General features: G+C 46.8%; 2 protein-coding genes across 4 annotated transcripts; both read left to right on the forward strand.

The window, feature by feature from the left end:
- Positions 1–6,676: 6,676 nt before the first annotated feature.
- Positions 6,677–13,918, forward strand: LOC311357460 (uncharacterized protein). The gene is made up of 18 exons (XM_084477421.1): positions 6,677–6,716; positions 7,887–8,144; positions 8,374–8,548; positions 8,659–8,770; positions 9,061–9,167; positions 9,309–9,435; positions 9,799–9,919; positions 10,055–10,140; positions 10,348–10,484; positions 10,594–10,653; positions 10,750–10,813; positions 10,930–11,024; positions 11,328–11,456; positions 11,666–11,780; positions 12,194–12,331; positions 12,666–12,838; positions 13,112–13,191; positions 13,590–13,918. Exons 2-18 carry the CDS (start codon positions 7,924–7,926, stop codon positions 13,783–13,785), a joined length of 2,136 nt encoding a protein of 711 aa, XP_084333547.1. The 5' UTR covers positions 6,677–6,716; positions 7,887–7,923; the 3' UTR covers positions 13,786–13,918.
- A 223-nt stretch (positions 13,919–14,141) lies between these two features.
- Positions 14,142–22,230, forward strand: cnot4a (CCR4-NOT transcription complex, subunit 4a). Of its 3 annotated transcripts, none has more exons than XM_084476753.1 (13): positions 14,142–14,348; positions 15,314–15,538; positions 16,289–16,486; positions 17,216–17,302; positions 17,401–17,502; positions 17,659–17,784; positions 17,923–18,047; positions 18,127–18,336; positions 18,438–18,495; positions 18,727–18,982; positions 20,301–20,846; positions 21,180–21,413; positions 21,740–22,230. In XM_084476753.1, the coding sequence occupies exons 2-13, from the start codon at positions 15,365–15,367 to the stop codon at positions 22,165–22,167; spliced, it is 2,544 nt and encodes an 847-aa protein (XP_084332879.1). In that variant the 5' UTR covers positions 14,142–14,348; positions 15,314–15,364; the 3' UTR covers positions 22,168–22,230. The 3 variants fall into 3 exon arrangements, with proteins under 3 accessions (XP_084332879.1, XP_084332881.1, XP_084332880.1); XM_084476755.1 differs by having other exon boundaries at positions 18,130–18,336; XM_084476754.1 differs by having other exon boundaries at positions 15,364–15,538.
- Positions 22,231–25,079: the final 2,849 nt, after the last annotated feature.

A 25,079-nucleotide genomic window follows, 5' to 3' on the forward strand; every position in this document is an offset into this window, starting at 1 on the left:
GTGTTAGATCTACAGAGGGGTGAGGGTTTACGAGGATATTAGTTTCAGGGTGTAACACAAGAGCACATTTTTATTTCATGTCATAATTCTGGCCCATGTATTGCCACCTGCTGCCGCATAGCTCACCATGTCGTAAAACTAAATCACGCAATGTATCAAAAGTGAATAATTGCTGTTAAATACTTAGCAGTTAAACACTGCTCAATACTTAGCCAGTCACTATGACAACAACAACATTGGGCCTTGGGTGAAGAGGTTCCTTCAGTGAAAAAAAATGTAAAGGCACACACAAAGCTTTAATGCGTCATGTAAAATTAAATAGTCCTTATAATCCTTCATTAAGATTAACATTATGATAATCCAGATTAAAGGCGTAACCACACCTCTATGATGAAAACAAACACACAGGGAACTAAGCTTTACATATTCTCAAAATATCGGGCGGGATCCCTTTACTGTCGTCACGGCAAGCGCGCCCTAGAGGGAATGTCGTAGGGACACTGTCACGCATTTCATCTCATTTTCCCACTGGGATTGCCTTCTCTCCACTGCAAGGGCACTTGTTTCCTCACTTGGAAGGGTTTATGAGAGATCACTGCATGAAGATTTTTTTATCAGAAAGGCACCTGCAGTGGACCTCAAGTTTATGCCATTGTTAGGGCATCTATATGGCACATCACATGTAATCCACTGAAGGGACACTTTTCCACTTATGGGAGTACCCTATATAGCACTGCATCCCATTTTCTCTACTGGAATGGGCACCCCTTTGGATCACAATGGAAAGGCATCCATAGGAACCGTCACGGTAAGATCATTGTTTTGAGTTGCATAAAAAAATGTCTAACTGCTTAGTGGGGGAGTGGGGTAATATATTGCGATGAAGGAAACTGTACAGCACAGGTAATTTGGCAACTAGTGCCCCCTAGTGAGTGTTAGAACGCATTGCATGTCAGCAACGTAGTAGTCATTTTATGAAAAAAGGTCAAACAAATTGCAACAGAAGCAAACTCGACTGATTTTGTATCCTCAATATGTCCTGAGTAAGGAAAAACAAAAACAAAAGCCCCGGAAAATGCCATTATTGGAAAGTTTAGAAAAATACCCAAATATATCCTATTCATACGCCTATTCATTACTTTTCTCACGTGAATATGATCAATTATCACCATGAAAATTACTGAGTTGATTACTAACATCAAGACAAACAAAAAATGTGTTTTAAGTTTTGTTTTTTTTAATTGTTAACATGGGCAAACGGTGCATAATCTAATTACATAGGCTATGTGCTAATTTGCATACATACCACAACAGATCTAAACATTTGGTATAGCCAGGTGAAAATGTCTTGTTGACATCTCACAGTACAAGACTTAATGTTAAGGTTTGAATGGAACCCATTTAGGCTACCCATGAGCATTAATACATAGAGGCAGGAAGAAGTAGGCCTACTTTAAACCAGCCTTTAATAATTATTATTGCAGAGATGGGGTTTGGGGCTAGGTATGGGACTGTTTCTGGGGGATGAGTCTGAGGGAATAACAGGAGACAATGGTAAGGAGAATGCAGATGTTTGCCCATGCTCACAAACAATTTCCAAAAACTTGTATTATATTTTTTGTTTGTGTTGATGTAAGTAATTTTCATTTTTTACCCTATTCACATGAGAAAAAGAATGAATAGGCGTATGAATAGGATATATTTGGGTCTTTTTCGAAACTTTCCCCTATTGGGATTCCTTTGGGCATTTTTTTCCTTACTCAGGACATATTGAGGATACAAATTCAGTTTGCTTCTGTTGAAATTTGATCTAAGTTGACCCCCATTTTGGCTTAAAATGACTGGACTATATGGTCTTTAGTACATTTTCAACTGAACATGTTGGAACAAGCGACGCAGTTCTTAAACTTGAAGCAACGTATGGGAAATCATTTGAGCTGATCACACCATAACTTCCTTCCTGTCGACTTATTTTGGGTGCTTAGGTCTGATAACATGTGACGTGTAACTTGAAGCAGTTCCTGGACAGTTTGGTTATACAGTGTCATGAGTTGTCACATTTTTGGTTCATCCATTTCTTTCAAAGTCTTTACAACATGGTCCATGTTTTTGTAAATCTGTGTTTCTGTTACATGTGGTTTGCTGTGTCTTCTGCTCTCTGGATTCTCAACAACCATCTGGACTGCAAGCAAGAGGTGTGTGTGTGTGTGTGTGTGTGTGTGTGTGTGTGTGTGTGTGTGTGTGTGTGTGTGTGTGTGTGTGTGTGTGTGTGTGTGAGAACATAGTGAACAGTTGAATAGTCTGTCCAAATGGAATGTTGATTATTAGTAGGCCTACAAAATGAATGATTTAATCACAACTTTAATTTGTTTTTGCACTCAGGGAATTAATTGCAGTTCGAATATAGGTACGTATAATACAATGTGGACATTTTTAATAATACTTAATTACCTACATTTAATTTATCCTTCTAAATAGAATATAGTAGATCTGATTGCTTGTGCCTACAAAATGTATGGTTTTGATTTACGCATTAACTTCATTCGATTTGTTTTTATAAGTTAGGTGGTCTTCTTACCACAGACATCAAGGTCCAGCATACTTCCATCATGGCACTAACGTGTTGTGATCTGCCAGTGCACTGTTCAGACAAACAGGAGCGGGAGCACAGGCACCTGGCCCCCACCGGCCCAGAATGGCCCCTGGAGCGCGTGGGAGTCGCTGAGGCTGAGAATGGACTCCTCCCTGTTATCAACGTCTCCTGGAGTGTACAGGCAGATGGTAATGGTGATGATGCTAAAAGTGATGCTAATGCATTCAAATCTGAATTCAGAATCGGAATTGAGAATTGGAAATCAGAATCGGAATTCTGAATGGCATTTCTCTTATTTTATTAAGTATATTTGCACATACATAGAAAGTAACCTGGTGATGTTGGTGCATAAAAGACGTAAAGCAACACAATTAAAGCAATAATAATAACAAATATTGAAAAATAATGATTAAAAATAGGATACATTTTGTACAAATATTTATTGAGTTATAAATTATTTAGGCTGTGAAAGGCTAAGAGGCAATGGAGGTATGAAGCATGGTATCAGACCATTAGAATACATATAAACAAATATGGATTAAGATCTGTGTACATACATACATTTGTATTGCAGCACATACAGTATGCTAATAATGTATCAAGCATTGTTCCTTTGTCGTTCCACAGGAGGGATAATCTACATACAGGGAGTGAAGGCGCACCTTTTGGATGAAAACACCACCCAGAATCTATGTGTGTGGTACGCCTTCAGGATCCCCTCGCAGTTGAATCCAAGGATGGGCAAGGTACATGAAAAAACATGCGTGGGAACCATTCTTACAACAATGTCTCCAAACTACTAGTCACACTCATTGATAAGCCCCATGTGCTGCTGTTCGTTCACAGTGGACCTTTTCATTGGATGGTGTTGTTGTGGACCCGGGACATACCTATTCAATATCAGTGTTTCATTTACCAGAGCCTGACAAGGGGCATTACAGGATAACAAAACAGATTACTGTTCCACGTAAGTGAGGCGGAGGAGAAAGTACGAGTTGCTTAACATTGTTGGTTTTCTAGTAGCAATATAAGTTTATCTTTATGTATTTAACAACCTTTGATGTTTCTAATAGTATTTTTGTGTGCATTTCTCTAAACTATGGAAAAGGGCTTGTGACCTATAGTACAGTATCACAGTTGATCGCTCTAAGCCAGTCATACTTGTACATAACTGTTCTCAGCCTCACTTCTGATAAGTCGCTTTATATTAAAGATTCTGCAAAATGACAAATGTTTAAATCGACTATAAGTTTTGCCCATTCTTATTTAACTATACCATATGGTTCTATTCATTAAGGTGTGTGCTTCTACTGCAGTAGGACACACTACTGTGGTGTAGCCCTTCCCTTTTCTAGAGCTAGAATCTATAGAACTATAGAACATTACGGTTAATATAAAGCATGTTCTTCCGTTATTTTTGTCTCAGGATGTGACGACTGGAGGATCCGGAATGCCCAACTCTGTTTGGAGAACGGTAACACTCACAATATCTCTATATGTTATAGGATCTAACCCCAATGACAGTGAGAAACTCAAGTGTTAGACAGTGGTTCCAAACCTTGGCGTCGGGAGCCTACTTGGGGCTGCTGATTTGCATATGTTGTTGTAGGGGATGGCTGCCATTGGCTATAGATATTTGATGATCTCCATAGCATACATTTAAAGGTGCCATGACATGCCACCAGGTGTGGTGTGATTAGCCGTTACAAGCCGTTTTGGAAATCTGCCCCTTATGACATCATAAGGGGCAGAAAGTGGGTGTGTCCACCTAGATGTGTGCTGGATAGATCAGTCTATCAGCCTACCCAGTGGACTGTAGCAAACGTTGCTCATCTATCTGTCACACATCTAGGTGGACACACACACCTGTGATGTCTTAACGGGTTGTAACGGCTAATCACACCACACCTGGTGGCATGTCAAGGCACCTTTAAGCTTTTAATTTTTTTAAGGTCTCTTAGACATTCTGCACAACTGACTGCCTAATGATTCATAGCCACGTGCAAACTACAACTAATCACGTAAGTCTAGCAGAGCAATGTGAGTACGATGACCGGGACATTGATGTTTCCGGCAGAAGCGGATTGTGTAAAATGTCTGTGGTGTCCTAACATCACAGGCAGCATGTGGACTCCCCAGATGACGGTGTCGGTCTCTTGGGGGGCCAGCTCCCTGCACGCCACCGTGTGTTTCAATACATCCCAGTTCTCTGATGGCTACACCGTGTCCCTCAATAGCACAGGGTGCCAGGAATCAAAGAACGTATCCAAGGTGCTGTGTGTGTGTGCGTGTTTGTGTGTGTGTGTGTGTGTGTGTGTGTGTGTGTGTGTGTGTGTGTGTGTGTGTGTGTGTGTGTGTGTGTGTGTGTGTGTGTGTGTGTGCTTTTGTGTGCGCACGTGTGCGTGTGTGAGTGTGTGCGTGCAGACCAACATGGGGTGTACTTCACCGAAGTGTTTGTTAATAAATGATTCCTCCAACAGGGGAAGAGTACTTGGCTGAATGTGACCTTTGAGATGGATATAAGAAATCTAATTCAGATCAGTCCAAAATGTGAACTTCAGTTCGTGGTGAGTCAATTTTTAGTTTAGTTTGTCTGCTAGCTGAAGATAACATTTGTGACTTCATATCTAATATTCTTATGTTTCGTAAAGGTTCAGCCTTTTTTTCCTGGATGCAAAAACAAATGTTTGTCTGTTCAGAAATTTGAAAATTGCCCATGTAAGTAAGATATATTGCTGCATATTTTATTGATTTGTATGAGAATACTGAAATATTATCATTTTTTAAATAATATTGTTATATTATTTAATGAATTAATCAAGGACATGTCTATTTTTATGTTTTTAATTTCAGATCACTCCAAGCAACCATGGGCCCTACTTATCGTAGCAATGCTAGCACTGAGTATCATCACTTGCTGCATTTCCTATTCCCAGTGGAAGACATCTCACAAAGGTTTGGCCTGCATTCAATGATAAACAACCACAACAACAACAACAACAACAACAACAACAAGACCATGCTTCCCCTCCTCAGCCCCCAGTACCGCATCTCCCCCGGACCCCACCCCCGACGGAGCAGGGGCGGCCAAGAGGAAGACGGTCCTCCTCATCTACTCCCCGGACCACCCCCTGTACACCGTGGTGGTCCTCAAGCTCTGCTCCTTCCTCATGGCCCAGTGCGGCACGGACGTGGTCCTGGACCTGCTGGACCTCGCCCGGCTGGGCCAGCTGGGGGGCCTCCGCTGGCTGGACTGGCACCGGGAACGCATCGAACGCTCGCCCTCCGACAAGATCCTCATCCTGTGCTCGCCGGGGGTGCAGGCAAAGTGGAGGGCCATGTGCGGGGCCGCGCCCGTGGTCCTGAGGGAGGACCTGTGCTCCCCCATGGGGGACATGCTCAGCCCGGCGCTGGGCCTCATCGTCCCGGGCCTGGTGCGCGCCGCCTCCCTCCGGAGGTACATCGTGGCGTACTTCACGGACGTGTGCTCGGAGCGGGACGTCCCGGCGCCCCTGAACGTGGCGGTGCGCTACAGGCTGATGGAGCAGTTTGAGGAGGTGCTGCTGCGCATCCTGGAGGTGGAGAAGCAGCAGCCGGGCAGGGTGAACCGGGTCCAGGGCGTGGGCCAGCACGAGTACTCGCTCTGCCCCTCGGGGGAGGCCCTGCGGGGGGCGGTGGAGGCCTTCCGGGCGCATCAGCAGAGGAACCCCCGCTGGTTCCAGGAGGAGCTGGTGCAGGAGGAGGAGGAGGCGGAGGTGGATGTTGGATTGGATGCTGGATGCACACTGGACACGCACACAATGGACATGCACTCTGGACACACACTGGTCACACACACACTGGACATACATGCTGGACGCACACACACTGGACATACACTCTAGACGCATACTGGACACACATATGCAATAATAAACGTGGCATTATAATAACTTATAGCAATAATCAAATCAAACTTTTTTTTCATCTCGCCATAATATGAAACAATCAATTTTGCTTTGACTCAGGAAATCACTCCTCTATAGGCGGAGTATATAGAGTCCTGAGGCTCCTTGCCTAAATAAACAGGGTTTGGGTCAAAGTTCGGCTTTCTGGCCAAAGGTTTTTTGTAACACTGCAGAAGGTAAGCACTGAATTTAAGCAATTGAAGGGTTTATGGGGCTTCAATTGTAACGTGAAAACTACTATTTTGGTAACAATTTACAGTTACATTACTTACATTTAAGCAGACAGTTTGACAAGGATTTCTGAATACAATATAGAATCTGAAAATGTACTCCAGTTGGACTTTTTTAAAGATTGTTTGTTGTGTTTATGGACATGTACTCAACATGCGCTTATGGATCCATTATATACAATAGATAAAAATGCATTTAATTTTCCTTTACAGTTGCATTCACTTATTACACTTACAATTATTTTCCTTTTCACATGTATTCCTGAAGTCTGTGATACACTTGCACAGAGCCTTCTTCCTACCTAACCTAAACAGTTCATTTCCAAATGGACGCCTCACCAGCTCTACTGAGTCTGTCAGTGTGTTGTCCGAGCTGTGGAATTTGGAATTTCTCCGAGTAGCCCCAAAAGAGGTTGGGGGGAGGGGGGAAGGGGGGGGCCGAGGGGCATAAAATGGGGGTTGCCTCAGCCAACCGGGACAGGGCAGTATCCAACAATAGTCCTTTTGGATTTGTTTCCCAAAACGCCAGGAACTGTACCCCGCAGGGCTCTGATATAAAAGAGGAACAAAGACCAGGTAGTGTTAGTCACAGGGCAGCTTGTTTTAAACCTACTACTGCGTGCCCCACATGGAGGTGGAGTTATGAAAGAAGCCCCTCTGACTGAACGTCCACATGAGGTAGGAATGTATGTATAGAATATGGATTGTGGAAGGGCTATACACAAATAGTTGTTATCAACAGGGGACTGACCGAAAAATATAAACTTCTGAAGATGAAGGAAAAAGCAAGAGATTTGCTTCACAACGTAGGCCTACGTTTTCCGGTGTGCTTGTCTAAACTTGCTTTAGACATGCTCACCCCATGCTTGCAGGCATGGGGTGGTCTTTGAAAGACACCCCTCTGAGGAGTAGCTTCAGAGAAACCCAGGCAAGCTACTGGAGGCTGTGTAGTTTGTTCCCTCACACAGCTGAACTAAATCAACGTCAATTATCTGGCAGGAAAATAAGTGTTTTACTCTCTTCAAGATAATTCCCACCTCACTTCCATTGCACTGCTGCAGAGTTCTAGTTCTTTTCTCTTCACAGTCGGTGTGTATTGTGTCTTATGTTTCTCAGGATCTCCCTGGAGTGAGGGAAGCCTGAATGATCAGGAATGCTGCAGAAGGTTTCCTCACATCTCCTGAGATGTGGAGCGTGTACGCTGCCCATCAGGCGATCACATGCGTACTCTGGGAACCCACCCGGACTGGGTGCTCTGGGCTCGCTGTTCAGAGTTCACCCGTCCGTCTCTCAGGCACTGGCAGAACACCAGCCGGTGGTTGCCTTGGAGTCCACCATCATCACCCACGGCATGCCCTTTCCACACAACTTGAGGTACACACACCGTTTAGCATTACTCAACACCAACAACCATACACATGTGAGCAATACATGATTATAGTATATATATATATATATATGTTCTATTTGTTTGTTTTTATTCATGTTTATAGCCGTAAGGTACGAAGAATAGTATGTGTATGAGTATGTCATGACTATCCGTCCGTCTGTCTGTTTGTCTGTCATGAATTTGATGGTTGCCAGTTCTCTTTGACTCTGCCAGTACTGCCATGGAGGTGGAGTCCCTGGTCCGGGCTCAGGGTGCCACCCCAGCGACGGTTGGGGTGCTCCGGGGCAGGGTCCACGTGGGGCTGTCCTCGGAGGAGCTGGAGTACCTGGCCCGCAGTGAGGGTTCCCTCAAAATCTCCCGCCGCGATCTACCCTACGCCATCAGCAAGGTGAGCCCCAAACACAACCCTACTGTTGTTCACGCAGACACACACACACACACACACACCGGGCTGTGTTCCTCGTATTTACGTGTGCTCTTTTGTGTCCGTTTCTGAAGGGCCTGTCTGGGGGGACCACAGTGTCCGCCACCATGATCGCGGCACACAGCGCTGGCATCCCCGTCTTTGTCACCGGAGGCATCGGAGGAGTCCACCGCGGGGGGGAGCACAGTAAGTGGGTTCAGATCGACCGCGACAGGGGGGCGGTGGCTCAACCCGCTAGCCCTGTGCTCACCATGTTGTCAATAGTACGCCTTGTAGCAACTCAGGTTGACCTCTGACCTGTGCTGTACTGTGCCGTGTCATTGTCATAGTCCTCTCTCTGTCAGCACACTTTTCTCTCTGTCTTCCCTATCCTGTCCATATAATGCTAAAAGATAAAACTATGAAAATGTATAACAAGAAGTCTTTTGTTTTTTTTATTGGCTATCTATCAAGAGAGTGCTCCTACTGCATTGCAGGTCTGGATGTCAGTGCTGACCTCACAGAGTTGGGGAGGACTCCTGTCGCTGTGGTCTCCGCCGGGGTCAAGTCCATCCTGGACATCGGGCGCACCCTGGAGTTTCTCGTGAGAATTCGTGTTTTATTGGAGTACATTGGGTGTTGTTGAAAACATGGTGTTCTGATTCCCATCGCATCTAAAGTACTCTCCCAGACTCAATTAAGAGTGTTCCTAATGGAGCCTGGTCGTTTATTATCACCACGACAGGAGACACAGGGTGTGTGTGTCGCCACCTACGGACGGTCCAACAATTTCCCGGCCTTCTTTTCTCCACAAAGTGGATTCACTTCCCCGTATCATGTGCGCGACCCGGAAGAGGCAGCCAAACTTATCGGTATGCCATCCTATTTTTTTGTCATCCCCTTTATCTTATATATTATTTATTAGCATACATTATCTGTGTGCTTTTATCCACTTAGGGATTTTTTTGTGATACATGCAATGAATGAGCAGGTAGGGGTTAGGCGTCTTGCTCAAGGATCCCCTTGAAGTTCGGGTTCAAACCCAGAACCCGCTCAGAAACACCTGTACCTACCAAGGTCGGACCCTTGTAGAAATCCTTGAAACCTTGAACCCTGGTTGAGACGGGCTTAGCCAGTGACTGCATCGTTATCATGAAATGCTCCATGCGGGCTTTGAATAACCATAGAATAAATCTGTCCTTAAACCTGAGAACACTCTGTTTTCTACCCTGAAGAGGGCACGCTGTGCCTGGGCCTCCAGAGTGGCCTCCTCATAGCGGTCCCCATCTGTGAAGAGCACGCAGCAGTAGGCCAGGAGATAGACGACGCCATACGGACTGCTGTAGCAGAGGCCAGGTATGGGGGACGTTTTTCTTACCATGCAGTTTGATTTGAGTTTTTCTTTACTTTCTGGTTTGGTCAGTTTGACAAACAAGATTAAACAACGTCTCCTGTTTCTGTGTATGATTCATTGTTTTCTTGTTTCCTTAGTTGTAAAGAGATCACAGGGAAGGACGTGACACCGTTTATTCTTCAAAGGGTCAACGAGTTGACTAAAGGGAAGTCCCTCGAAGCTAGTATCCTTCTCAAATCTCTTCTTCATCTAAAGGAGGACGCATGTCCTTACAATATGATGTCTGTATTTATAAGAATGTATCACTTTAAGTATTATTTTCAGCAACCATGGATTTATTGTGTAAACATGCCCGGAAAGTTGTGAAAATTACCTGTGACCTTTGGACTAACTTCAACCAAACCAGTTATCCCCTTAACGGTGCTCAAAGATGTGGCACTCATTCACAACAACGCCAAAGTAGGGAGCCAGATAGCCTGTGCACTGGCAAAACTAAGACATGATAGAAGGAGGAAACAGCCTACATCCTATCATGTAATGAATTCTCCAGAGTCCCAGTCTGAAATTGTAAGTAAATCCAATATAAGTGATAAGACAGCACATTTATTAATACAATAAAAGTATTCAACAATAATGACCATGCATGGGCAATTCCTATGGTGCTGTTTCCACACAGGTTGTAATAGGAGGAATAAATGTGGATTTTATTGCTAAGGGAAAAACTGAGAAGCTTGTGGTAAGTTCACTTTTCTCAAAGCATATAACCAATAAATTAAAAGTAGAGCAGTTCTGCTTCATTCAGATCTCTGAGAAACGTCTTATCTTTATTCAGTTTGGACAGACAAACCCGGGAAGTGTGTGTCAGTCATTTGGTGGTGTAGGACGTAATATTGCCGGTAAATCAGATTAAATCGAAGCATTCTTATCAGCAATTTGAAGAAGATGATTGAATGCAAACTTAACTTTTTTTAACCCTTACCCTTTTTGTTGTTGTTGTTGTTGTTGTTGTAAGACATTCTGAGCCGGTTAGGCCGCAGAGTCCTGTTCATCTCAGCTATTGGTTCTGACTCTCACAGCCATGCAGTGCTGAACTTCTGTCAACACATGGTAAGATCATGTGACCAACGTGACACTCATGTCACTAACATTAACATTAACATTACATTACTAAGGGATGGGCTATACTTTCATATAAACGATACATTTCTTCAAAGGTCTCGATAAATGATAAATTGTTAGATTCCAGCATTTGTTTGTGTGTGTTGGTCATGTGTTGTTGCTACTGCTACCAACTCATCATCAGCTGTGTAAAAAATCTAATAATAAATACATGTCAATGAATATGTGGTGATTAAGCTTATTTCCCACCACTAACACCAATGCTGTGGCCTATGCTGCTATTTGACCCAGAACACCAGCGGCGTTGCTCGGCTGGGCGACCAGAGGACTGCTACATACTGTGCTGTCATCACTGAGGGTGGAGAGCTCAGCCTGGGGCTGGGGGACATGGACATCCATCAGCAGATCACAGAGCAGTATGTAAGTAGGGTCATCGACCTAGGCTAAACCTAGCCTATACATAACCTGAAGCTAGCCTATAACTATCCTCTATCGTGCCTATATCTAACCAATACCTATACCTAACCAACTCCATCCACTCAGACTCATTATATGCCACTTGATCTCTTTGCTCATTCATAAAACACATAACCACCTGCTTTTTGATACACATCTTTCAAACCTCACAGGTTTCTTCATTTGAGGAGCAGCTTTCGTCTGCCTCTCTGGTATGTCTGGACGGTAACCTCCCTGTTTCCACCATAGACTATGTCTGTGGCCGTGCCAAGGAGCTGGCACTCAATGGTAAGGATCTATAGGAGCAGACTGCTGAAACCCCTACTTTTAAGTCATTTTAGCATACAATAGAGAAGACCCTTTACTATAGAGGCTATGGACTAATCCTTGCTAGTTTAGCCCTATACTTAAAAGTAGCAGACTTCAAATTAGTGTTATGAGCAACACCTGTCTCTCTCCTATGATGATGCCTCTCATGCTAGGGGTAAATATTTAAACTAACAGACTGCTGAATTGACTTATTTGTTGTCATATGAGAGTACAATACTGAGTGCCATGTCATACATTAACGAGTAGATATGGAGGCGAGCCATCTTCCTCAGGGATGCCTACTGGAAGATATTTGGGGCACAAGCCAGACTATTGTGTCCCAAGGATCAACCCATTATCAACACCACTGTAACATGACCGTGGTTTTGCAGTTTGGTACGAGCCGACGGACTCTGATAAGGCCTCCAAGCCATTCCAGTCTGAATCCTGGAAGCAGCTGGCCTACTCCTCCCCCAACCTGGCCGAGCTGTGCACCATGAACACAACGCTGGGTCTGCAGACACCTGACGGTACAGCGCGCACACACACGCACGCACACACACACACACACACACATGTACACACACATGTACGCGAGCACACACACACACACACACGCACAACGAGCACACAAGCGTACGCACACACACACACACACACACACACACACTTCATGTAGATCACACACACCAAATACACATACATACATGCACGCACGCACGCATGCACGCCCATGCACGCATACACACATGTGTACACACAGACAGTACTGAGCACCCCCACCACTTGCACAGGAAGCAAATCAAGCTTTGTCAACAGACGAAATGGCATGTGGTTGATGATGTTGTTTCTGTTTGGTTCCAGTGGTTCCCAGCTCTCTTGAAGACGTGCTGTCATGTGCGCTGGCTCTCTCACGCCCCCTGTTGGAGCACCTGCACTGCCTCATAGTGACTCTAGGCTCAGACGGAGTGCTGGTGTGCGGCCAGCACGACGGCAACGGGTCGGTCCGCCTGCGACCGAGGGCGGATGGAGAGATGGTAAACATTCTGCCTATGTCCTAAACCCCTCACACACTCATTTTTTTGTAGTGTTGTAGTGATGATCAAAATCTGCGTGTACAAATGTGGCCTGAATTCCTCCAATGGTGTTTTCAAACAGTAGTGCTCACAAGGGATTAGTGAACGACTGAGGGATTTCAGAGCGGCCTCCCCTCTCTAAAACAAGGGGTTGACGATGAAGCAAAAATGATGACGCTGAAGAAGAGGCGGCTTCTAATTTAAGCTGTGTCTGTGTTTTTTTTTCTTCCTCAGCGGGGCCGCTTGTGTGCTCTGCACTATGCGTCACTTCCTGTCACCGCAGAGATAGTGAACGTCTCTGGAGCGGGAGATAGGTGCCGAAACCCTCAAGCTTCTTATTCACTATCCATTCCTCTTCTTTTGTTACATATTTTGTACATGTTTGTGTATTTTGTATTCTTCCTTGCACCAATAGGTAAACCCACTTGGGAATTAATTATTTCTGATTCTTATTTTCCTAAGCGTCTCCATACTGTAAATATCTTGATATCTGAAAAGAATATCTCCATATCTGTGTGAGCTGAGTAACCTAAGGTGTGTGTGTGTGTGTGTGTGTGTGTGTGTGTGTGTGTGTGTGTGTGTGTGTGTGTGTGTGTGTGTGTGTGTGTGTGTGTGTGTGTGTGTGTGTGTGTGTGTGTGTGTGTGTGTGTGTGTGAGCAAAAAAAACATTAAAAGATGCATTTCATTTCCCCCATCTTTCCTCGGTCACCAGTCTTGCAGGTGGCATCATGGCGGGGGTCATCCAGGGTCAAGACACTGACAGCTGTGTCCGGATGGGCCTGCTGGCCGCACGGCTCTCCCTGGCTTCCCAACACCCTATTGACCCACTGCTTTGCATGGACTCCGTGGACCCTCATCAGACCCCGAGCCAAGCCTGGCCCAAGCCAAGATTTGTGTGGATAGATTAAAAACAAAAAGGATTACAGACGGATCAAGGGAGACAGTGGTACATACAACAAATGGATTTTGTTCATGTCAGAAGGTGTGCACTGTTAAATAACATGGCCTTATTGAATAAGTACATAATAAATACACTTTCTAATGTAATATTGTAGTGGATGTCGTAACTTTGTACCAACAATTATTCACTTTATTGCGTTACATGACTGACCTACATTTCTGTCTATGCAGTCATATTCACCCACCTTCCAGTGTAAACTCAAACTCCCACAAAGCACCAGTCCCTTTGCGCACGCGCAGTCCTCTCAAACACTTACCCCATTCCCTCCTCCCTATTTCAATGCTAGCTAAGATGGTGGTTTGAGCGTCAACTTGTCTCTACAATATCAGGACCAGAAAGGGGGGCAAAACAACCCTGTCGACTTTTTAATCACACCCGAACGATAAACCTAAGATCACCCTAAGTACATACTCATAGAAAACATTGACATTTCACACACATTGGCTCCAGGTGCCCGCCCAACTGAGTTTGACTCCCTTGAAGTGGAACCCTGAGCTAAACACAGACAGGGTAAGTAACGCTCACGTTAGCAACTGCTGCTAACTCTGCTGCTCAGCCTTGTTTATTCTCACCACACCACTTCCGAAACCAGCTGTGCCTATTGAGGGGGGGGGATACCCCCTCGCCTGTATCTAAACACTGTGATGTGTTGACAGACACGCCAGGAGTTGACTTGTTCCACAGTGCTAACATAGTTCCTAGCATCCTAGCATGCTAGCTATGGCTATGGTATGGTGGTGGTGGGGGGGGGAGTAGCTTTGGACTGGGCAGGCCTCGTTGTAAGGTTGCCTCTGTCTGAACGTCCACTACTACATCTCCACGACAGGCTAACCCGGGGAGCTAGCGGTGGGCCCGGGGAGCAGCGAGGGTTGAAGCCGAGCTGTCACTTGGTATTCACGGCGGGGCGCCTCGGTGCTGTCACAACCAAGTTCAAGTGGCGATCTCCTCCTCCTCGCTTCCTCTCAGGAAGGGTCGTTCGTGTCGGGGGTGGTTCATGTCCCTCGTACCCACTAGTGTTGTTTGAATATTTGACCGGCTTTTTTATGTACAGTAGCAGTACCAGCCTAGCTCATACGGCTGCCGTCTGTCAGATGGTGTGATTCAGTGCAGAGGTGAGTGGGATGAAGTGTAGCTGGGTCCTTCTGTTGCCTCCTCGTACACGACTTGTGTCAGCTGACTACTGAGTATGGCGGTAAACCATTTCCCAGACCCTTGCGGCGGTGGTGGTATGATGACGAGGGACTGTTTACATGCGTTGGTGGCATGATTCACAGCGTTGAACACTTTACTGTGCTTGACACCGAGTGGAATTGCTTTATTTTAAGAACAAGGACGAGGTTATGTTTCTAACTGATGAGTTCAGGGTTATACTGTACATTATTATATTATAACCAACAGTGTCTGTATCTACTAATATGAAGACAAACTATTGTGCCGCAATGGAATTGATTTATATACATTTATATTTATCTCAGCCCTGTGCTGTGGTTCAACACCAACGCCACCCATCCTTGCCGTGCCATAGAATGTCCCACAGCCCCAAGATGAAGGATGACCCCATGGAGTGTCCCCTGTGTATGGAGCCGCTGGAGATCGACGACGTCAACTTCTTCCCCTGCACCTGTGGCTACCAGATCTGCCGCTTCTGCTGGCACCGCATCCGCACCGACGAGAACGGCCTCTGTCCAGCCTGCAGAAAGGTAGGCAGATGACGCCTGCATGCGTCTTACACTTGCATGTCTTACATTCACATTTTACATTTAGGGGATTTTGCTGACGCGTTTATCCAAAGCGACTTACAACCATTCGATCACACATTCACACACCGACGCCGGAGACGAACCACGCAGGGCGACAGCCAGCTCGTCAGGAGCAGTCAGGGTGAGGCGTCTTGCTCCTCGACACTCAGCTAGGAGGAGCCGGGGATCTAACTAGCAACCTTCAGGTTACCTGTCAACCCGCTCTACCTCCTGAGCTACTGTTGCCCCTTTCGTCTTACGATACCACACAAACTCAAGTAAAAATCTTTTTTGTAATAGTGGCCGCAGAGGGAAACAAACCCCTCCCCCTGGCGGTGTTTCTCATCCCATGCTCTACCAATTGATCGAGTCGGTTTTTATCACCGCGTCAATACAAATGGATTGGAGAGTCTTGCTGTAAAGTGCCGTAAGGCCACTTTTGGAAATTGGATAATTTCATTGCACTGTTGTCGACGGTGATAATAATCTATTAGCCTGGGTAAGACGATCCTGAATCATTACATCGGTTCTTTGTTTCTCGTTAGTCATCTTTGCGAACAAGTCTCTTTCTATTGCTATGCCATTCGGGCTGGCGGTGAGCAGGCTGACATGTTTGTGGTGGTCGTACACTAATGTGCTAGGAAGGAGGGTGGTGGTACGACTGTGTCGTCGAACCCATTTTAACTCTGGCCAAACATGGCGTCTTTTCAGCCGTACCCAGAGGACCCCGCCGTGTACAAGCCCCTCTCACAGGAGGAGATCCAGAGGATCAAGAACGAGAAGAAGCAGAAGCAGAACGAGAAGAAGCAGAAGGTGACAGAGAACCGCAAGCATCTGGCCAGCGTCCGAGTCGTCCAGAGAAACCTGGTGTTCGTGGTGGGCCTCTCCCAGCGCCTTGCCGACCCTGAGGTGAGTGCCACACCTGCCTCTCAAAGGACCTTCAATGTCAGTCATTCTAGGTCTAGTCTGCTGAGGGCATAGTAGGGCTGGGCGATTAATCAAATTTTGATCGCGATTTCGATTTCAGAGTGAAACAATCACCAAACTAATATAATCGAATTGAATTTTTTTTTATTATTATTATTATTTTTTAATAGAAATTGCAGAACAGCTGGATTCATATCTGGACTTTATTTTCTATTTGACCATTTTGTGTATATTTTTAAGGGGAAATTTCAAAGTTCTCATTTACAAAGTGTTTTTTTGGAGCGAAATTATGAATAAATACATCATGTTTTCAAACTCAAAAATAATCATTTGAATAATCGAGATTTCAATATTGACCAAAATAATCATGATTATGATTTTTTCCATAATCGAGCAGCCCTAGGGCATAGTGTATTGGGGGCCTCTCTGTTTTTGCCAGCGATGGAAAACTAACCCTGCTAGATTGTGGAACGTTGTTGTGTTTTTGGATGGCTATACATTTACATTTAGGGCATTTAGCAGACGCTTTTATCCAAAGTGTCTTACGATAAGTACATTTGTCATGAAGAAGTGAAACAATATATTGCTGTCGGTACAGTTAAGATGTTCATAGAACCAAGTGCATGTACTGACAATCAAATAAATGCAACATACAGTAAGTGCGTACATTAAGGGCGTACTATAACTCGATGTTACTTCCTATGTGTACAGGTCCTTAAAAGGCCCGAGTACTTTGGGAAGTTTGGTAAAATACACAAAGTGGTCATCAACAACAGCACATCTTATGCGGGTTCACAGGTGAGAGGTCGAATGATACACACACACACACACACACACACACACACACACACACACACGAGTTGGTGACAAAGGCTGAGTCTGTACTGGTTTTGCAGGGGCCTAGTGCCAGTGCTTACGTCACGTACATCCGGTCTGAAGATGCCTTAAGAGCAATACAGTGTGTCAACAATGTGGTTGTGGACGGTAGAACGCTAAAGGTAAGCATTAACATAACTCAATGTCTCTCAAAAACAGTTGGCATTCCCTATTCATGCTCTGGCAGTCATAACGGCAATGTTTGTGTTTACAAATGGAAACAATGAGGTCTTTGTCATGTCATCATATTGACTTCTTTAAATGCATTTCCCTCACAGGCTTCTTTAGGAACCACAAAATACTGCAGTTACTTCCTTAAAAGTATGCAGTGTCCCAAACCAGATTGTATGTATTTACACGAGTTGGGGGATGAGGCAGCCAGCTTTACTAAAGAAGAGATGCAGGTAATGCTCTCTTGCTCTGACACATTTGGAATGTGTTGAATATTCCAGATGTGTTGCCAAAGTGTCTCTGTGCTGCTTCAGACCAAGTCAGAGAAGCATTTTGGAGTTTAACAATGGGATCTGTTGTATTGTATTTAGGCGGGAAAGCACCAGGAATATGAGCAGAAACTTCTCCAGGACCTCTATAAAATGAACCCTAGCTTTCTACAACCCCCCACATGTGCAACAGAGAAGTCCAAAAGTAAAGCAAATTCCACACAAAGGTGGGTGTTGCCGTTTACCTACAACTATAAACACAAATCTTTTTCATGCTTTTTTCATGAATTTATTTTTACCTCCCAGCAGAACCAACAATGGCAACGGGAAGGATGGCTGGCCAACGCTGTCGGGGCACAGCAAGTTAGCCAATGGGCTTTCAGAAGACCGCAAGTCCCCGCCCCTTTTAGACTATTTAGACCAAGAGGTTCTTGCGGCAGATGGGTTAGACACTACAGATGGGCCTGGCCACGGCAGCGCCATCTCTCCCTTCTCCTCCAACTGCGACAGTAACAGGTACGGATCAGCCCAGCGGTGGACGTTTTGGCCTCTATGTCGGATTATCGTCATCGTTATCGGGTTCTTCTTTCCTAAAGTGTGTGTGTGTGTGTCTACAGTCCCAGTGAAAAGCCTCCAGAACCAATGTCTATGGTGAACGGAGAGACTTTACAACAGGTAGAAACACAAACCAAAACCCCATTTAGATCATATTATATCCAACATAACATGCGACATGCGTGGGTAAATCCCAGCAAGACATTGTAAAAAAAACAAAAACATCTCACATCCCCCGGAACAGCCCTCTTCTTATTCAATTTTTATTCTATTGTATTAGAATAAAAGTATGTGACAAAAACCTTTTTGAATCTTGAATCTCCTCCCACCCCCCTCCTCGTCCCGTCCCAGATGGCGTGCAGCGACTCCCCGTCCCCTCCGCCGGGCCTGACCAAGCCGGGCCTGGTGGTGCCCATGAGCGTGGCGGACCTGGCCGCCCGCTCGCCCTTCGAGGGCGCGGCCGCCGAGTCCCAGTCGCTCTTCTCCGACAACAGCAACTTCCGCCACCCCAACCCCCTCCCGGCGGGCCTGCCCCCGTTCCCCAGCTCCCCCCGCAGCAGCTCGGACTGGCCCATGACCCCCGAGCCACAGAGCCTCTTCGCCTCAGGTGAGTGGCTCTTCTGACCGCGGTGCCTCTGCAGCGCAGGCGTCGGCTCCCAGCCGGTGGCTTTAGGTCCGCCGCTCTGTTTGTCGTCATGCGGTTTCACGGACCACCTTGTGTGAAAGAATTTAAATATAGTTTAAAATGTATGTTATGGCTGAGCAAAAGCAAAGACTTCCCAGTGGGAAACGGTGGAAAGAAAGTCGGCAATGCCGCTTATCTTTGACATCATTTAGTGCCATATTTACTGTCTCAGTCATACATTCTTTTTGCTATTATTGTAAGGTATTTTTCAAGAAAAACAATCCCATGGTCCACCTGCAGTACCATTGCCCACCACTGGTTGAGAAACACTGCTGTAGTAGTGAGCTCTCCCGGACATTTTATATGGTCTTGTGTTTCTGTTAATCTTCAAAGTCGACCCTGTGACATTGTCAAGACAAGGTGATTATGTCACACGGGCTTCACCGAGCGATCTGATTGGTCTACCGCTGGATTTAACAATGTTTACCACTATCTTGTGCTCTATGAGTCACTTCATGAGTTGCGGCTAATGTCATGTTGTAAACATGAGGTGGTGCCTTCCTGGGTACAAACTACAGGTGCCTGCCTTTACCCTGCTGGGTTTGGAACAACAGAAGACGGTGACAGTCATAGCCATCAGCAGTTGACTTTTGCAGTAAAGACTTTGTAGACAGTTAATTGAGGTAGTTGTTGTAGCAGTAGTTGACAAAGGCCTAGACGTAGGCCTAGCTTAACACACGTACGCTCCCACAACTATTTATTTATACATAGGATATAAAAGTGTGGTATGCATGTGTTTAGAGAAGTTTGACAGCGCTTTCATTTTTGATTTGTATTGCCCATTTCAGCAAGGAAATGTATTGCCACATTGGAACTTAATTAAGTTCATACAACAGCATAGGAGACAGAAGATCCAAGTTGAACACTTCCTGCAAGCATATCCCTGTACCTTTCCAGTTCTGTGAAGCTTGGATCTGAGATATTTACCCACACCTTATCAGGTGTCTAAAATCAACAAACATGATGACGTCTGTTTACATACTTAACAAATGCACATCCTTCTTCCTTAATGGTTGCATGGAACACAGGGCTGTTGCTGAGCTTGGATAAAACTAGAAAGTGAAATGAATTTCCCTGCACTAAGCACTTGTCCTTTTGGGTAGCGATCCACGCTCTTACTCCAGCTCGGTCCATTTATAAATAGCTGTGTAGAGGTGATGTAATAATAACTAGTAAGTCTCATGTTTATGTGGACCTGTATGGCTTTGTCTCCTCCTCCTCCTCCCCCTCCCCCTCCCAGACACCATACCTGTGTCCTCCTCCACGGACTGGCAGGCGGCCTTCGGCTTCGGCTCCTCCTCCAAGCAGCAGCAGGACGACGACCTGGGCTTCGACCCCTTCGACGTCACCCGCAAGGCCCTGGCCGACCTCATCGAGAAGGAGCTGTCTGTTCAGGACCAGAGCCCCCTCTCCCCGGGGCTCCTGCCCCAGGGCCACGGCCTGCTGCCCCCGCACCTCAACCACCACCACCACCACCACCCCCAACAACACCACCCCGCCGCCTCCGCCTCCGCCTCCCTCCACCACTTCCCCATGGGCCCGCCACGCCTCTCCCAGCTCCACCACAGAACCATCTACAGCTCCTTCAGCTTCCCCGGGAGCCAGGGCAGCCAGTCCGGCCAGCCCCAGCCGTCCTCCAGGCACCCCTGGATGGCTGGCCTCCCCGCCGCTCGCAATAACCTCGCACACTTGAACCACTCGGCCAGTACTGCCTCACACAGTAACTTCCTCGACCTCAACCTGCCCCGTCAGCACAGCACAGGCCTGGGAGGGATCCCCATCTCAGGTACTCTCCCCTTTCAGCCCGCGTGTTCGACATGCATCGCAGACAAATTAATTAATCCTGTATCGGATGTGTGTGTGTGTGTGTGTGTGTGTGTGTGTGTGTGTGTGTGTGTGTGTGCGTGTGCGTGTCCCGCCGGTGCAGGGGAGTATTAAATTGCCAAACATGGGTTACCGCCTTGCCGGTAATGTAAGGGATACTTGCTTGTGTTTGCTGTTTTTGTTTTGACCTTGCCTCAGAGCTGCAGTCCCGCCCCCGGCCACCAGCGGTGGGTCTAGACACCGCAATCGTGTCTCACTCGTCGCTGTTGTTGTCTCCCTCTCTCTCTCTCCGCAGAGAACAGCAGCTCTATAGACGGACTAAATGTAAAGGAGTGGCAGGACGGCCTGAGAGCTCTCCTGCCCAACATCAACATCAACTTCGGGGGGCTGCCCAACTCCTCGTCCTCCTCCTCGTCCTCCTCCTCCAACAGTGTTAACCACCTGGGCGGGCCGGCAGGGCCCGCGGGCATCTCGCACAGCCTCAGCTGGGACGGCACGTCCAGCTGGATGGACCCTGCCATCATCACAGGTGAGGACCGCGCCCTCCTCTGCTCTGGGCCGTGCTGGTGGAGTCCTCTGGATACAGGGGCCGCTTTGTTTTCAGTGAGATCGAGATGCAATATTATAATGGATTTTGAGTGCTGTTGTAACATAATGAATATCGTGATAATATCTTTTTTTTTTTTCTTGTTTTTTTTTTAAGATCTTTGGATCTTACATTTACATTTTTGTCTTCAATTTTAAGTTTTTAATTTAATCAGTTGTCGAGTCAACTTGACGATACATGGAATCCAGCACAAAGTGTTGATTTTTAATGACCCCACAACTCCACTATGTCCTCCCCCCTCCCTGCAGGTATCCCCTCCTCCGCCGGCAACAGCTCCGACAGCCTCCAGGATGACAACAACCCCCCACACTGGCTCAAGTCCCTGCAGACGCTCACAGAGATGGACGGGCCGCCCATCTCGGCCTCCGCCCAGCCCCTCCGCAGCGGCCTCCTGGACGGCCTCAACCACCACCACCAACACCCCCACCACCAACACCAACACCCCCACCACCAACACCCCCACCAACACCAACACCCCCACCACCAACACCAACAGCAGAACCACGTCCCCCTCCACCACAGAGCCGCGGGCGGCTGGGCCCCCTACCTGCCCTCAGCCTCCGCCAGCCCAGGCAGCCAGTTCCACTCCCCGCCCCCGGGCTTCCAGACGGCCTTCAGACCCGCGGGCCAGCCCAACACAGAGCTGCTACAGAGTGCCGCCGTGGACCGCCACTGATCACAGACTACAGCAGATCCACCCCAACCCCCATCCACACACCACCATATATGCCCCGCCTCCCCGCCCTTGTGACGCAATACACACACACACACACACACACACACACACACACACACACACACACACACACACACACACACACACACACACACACACACACACACACACACACACACACACACACACACACACACAGATGCACTGTTGTGCATATTATCGAAGTGATTTAACAAAAATAACAACATGCTCTTTTCTTTAATTTCCTCATTCCTCCTCTTTTTGTTTGTCCAGCCATGAGGCCTGTTTGGGCTTCCTTGTTTGTTATGGGGCCGCGTGAGTTACTGATACGCTTGAGTCTGCCCCCACCAGCTCTCTTTACTGGGGAGTGGGGGAGAGGTGGAAACCTTCAGGTTAATATCGCTAACCGATGTGAAAGAGCACTAATAGAAGTTGTAGCAGAGAGAGGGAGGGAGAGAGAGAGAGAGAGAGGGGGAGAGAGAGAGCGTGCGCCAGCAGGCGTTGACACGAGAGTGAGCGTAAGAGTTGACTGGTGTAAGAGGAAGCTGAACTAGGCCGCCACAGGAGCTCTGTGGCAGTAACTAACGACTAAGCATGAACAAAGAGTACGTTTTTCTGAAAGTTTAAAAAGAGTCACGACGACGTGTGAGGAATGAAGCAAGCTGTGAAATCTTCTCTTGAAGCTTTGCCCCAAAGACCCTCGCACTGCCTACTGTAACGAGCGACTGTGAAACGGCTGACCCCCCCCACCCCCACCCCACCCCACCACTGCCCCTTTGCAGACCTGATCGTTATGATCAGGGCCCGAGTGAGGGGAGAGAAAGACAACTAATTTGCACTTAGCCTTTTCTTAATTTTCAACATTTTTTTTTTTTAATGTTCAAAGCAATGTAGGGGAGGGGGGCCGGAGATGCTGAGCGCAGCTCACAAAGTGAACAGGGAGTCAAGGGCCACAGGCTACGCACAGGCTACGCACAGGCTCCCTGTGTGGCAGGGACGCCACGGGGCGCCCCCCCCCCCCCTGCCTTCCCCCGGTCGGAGGGGAAGAGACGTGTTATTGCTGAACCTCTGTATCAGAGGGCGGAGCGCTGGCCCGGCGCCGGGGGCCGGAGCCAGGGCATCGGAGGAGAGCGTAGAGATACAGACTGACACCCCGAACACTAGGGCCGGACTAGAGCACCGGCAGGGCCCACTGTGTGGCTCCCGCCGTGCCGAGTAGCCGGCCCTTACTACTAAGGGACGGTCACCAGATGATAGAGGAGGGAGGACTAGACGGATGAGAATGTGATGGATGTACTGGAGACGATACTAAGGAGGATAGCAATAGAGTGAACATGGAATTCCCCTCCCTGCCTCCCATCGTCCCCTTCTTTGTCCCACCCACAAGTGCTTACACGAGGCCTTACAAAGAACAGATGAGAGAAATGTGCCCGAGTGACTGGAAGCGTTATATATCTATGTGTATATAGATATATGTATTGCTCCATGATTGATATTATGCACTTATTGAGGGGGAAAATGTGGAATAATGTGTGTAACTTTGGCAAATGTATGCGACCCAAAGCAAGGTGCTTTAAGACATAAAGTACTGTAGTAGTAACCCAAGAAGCTCTCGGGCTTGGAGAAACTACCCTCTAACCGGCAAATTATTTTTCTTTCAAGGGTCTTAACTGTTCCCCATATTTTCTCTTGTCTCTCTCTCTCTCTTACCTGCTGCTGCCCCTGTCCTTTCCCCTGTCCTTTCTCCCAGTATTCAGTATTCACAAGATCTACAACCCCATCCAGGAGAGAACCAACAAACAAACAGTCATGCTATGGGATTTAAGATAATGTTGAGGAAAAACAATTTAAGGTACATGAAATTAAACTGTCCACTGCAGGTCTGGTTAAAAAAACAAACCTTAAATAAATGAGAAAAAAAAAAAAATGTTGGTGTTGGAATTTTGTCTTAATCTCAATCGGTCGTCCATCTGTATGTTCATAGACTTATTTCACCAAGGACAAATCTTTCAGCAAACGAAATAATGTTTTTTTTCATTACCACTGGCACAGGTAGATAGCCTGGCACCGCCCGCCTACGTACTTCCCCTCAATTTTCATTTCCCTTCAGTACTACAGGATCTCTGTGCAAATGAAATGAAGTACGGGAGTCTGATAGGACCAGGCTACCAGGTAGACGAGTTTTAAACTTGCGTGCACTTCTGGTTTCGTCCGCTAGGTGGCGGAGGAAACAACACCACTAACGGTGATAAAACTCTGCAGTGCACCCTTGTAGTTCACGCAAGGTTACAGGGAACGCTTTCCCTGACATTCGTTTTTATTCATCATTAGGTTATCTGACGCCTATATCACACTTTTCACTCTGCCCCTGGCAACAAGATTGATGTACGCCATCAGCACCTTCAAAACACAGTATATCGATATAGTAACTAGTACAATATACATACCCTCCCCCAACAACCCCTCACCACATGCCCAGGCTGTAAGTCAAAGTGATACAAGAGTATGCGGTGCATGCGGGACTGCAAACTTGCAGCACTGCACCGTCCATGCCAATGCAGCATACCTGCGGAGGGGTGGGGGTGGGGGGGGGGGGACGGGACAGCAGAATGTCCTTCAGACCCCCCCTGATGGACGTGGGGCGTTGCGGTCTCCAGACGCAGGCCTACTTTAGCATCCCACAGCTTTACATCGGTGTCCTTTTTCGCAGAGTCGCTTTCCCCTCTTTTCCAGGATAAAGGAAAACTCACCGGTGAACGTTTTGCAATGTGCAGTGAAGGAATATCTTAATCACACTAATGTCATCAGTATTCCTCACAGTAGCCACTCAAAATCCAGTGTCTTAATCTGGAATCCAAGATGTGATTATATGTCTGAATCCTTAATGTGGA

The sequence above is a fragment of the Micromesistius poutassou genome, assembly GCF_964030765.1.
Source record: "Micromesistius poutassou genome assembly, chromosome: 13".
Lineage (NCBI taxonomy): Eukaryota > Metazoa > Chordata > Actinopteri > Gadiformes > Gadidae > Micromesistius > Micromesistius poutassou.

Bases quoted from the DNA above. Each gene is read 5' to 3' on its own strand.
- LOC311357460 (XM_084477421.1), top strand. From the start codon at position 7,924: ATGCTGCAGAAGGTTTCCTCACATCTCCTGAGATGTGGAGCGTGTACG. The intron at 10,654-10,749 runs GTAAGTTCACTT...ATCTTTATTCAG, and splicing joins GAAAAACTGAGAAGCTTGTG to TTTGGACAGACAAACCCGGG. The intron at 11,025-11,327 runs GTAAGATCATGT...TATTTGACCCAG, and splicing joins TGAACTTCTGTCAACACATG to AACACCAGCGGCGTTGCTCG.
- cnot4a (XM_084476753.1), top strand. From the start codon at position 15,365: ATGTCCCACAGCCCCAAGATGAAGGATGACCCCATGGAGTGTCCCCTG. The intron at 17,785-17,922 runs GTAATGCTCTCT...TATTGTATTTAG, and splicing joins TTACTAAAGAAGAGATGCAG to GCGGGAAAGCACCAGGAATA. The intron at 18,337-18,437 runs GTACGGATCAGC...GTGTGTCTACAG, and splicing joins TCCAACTGCGACAGTAACAG to TCCCAGTGAAAAGCCTCCAG.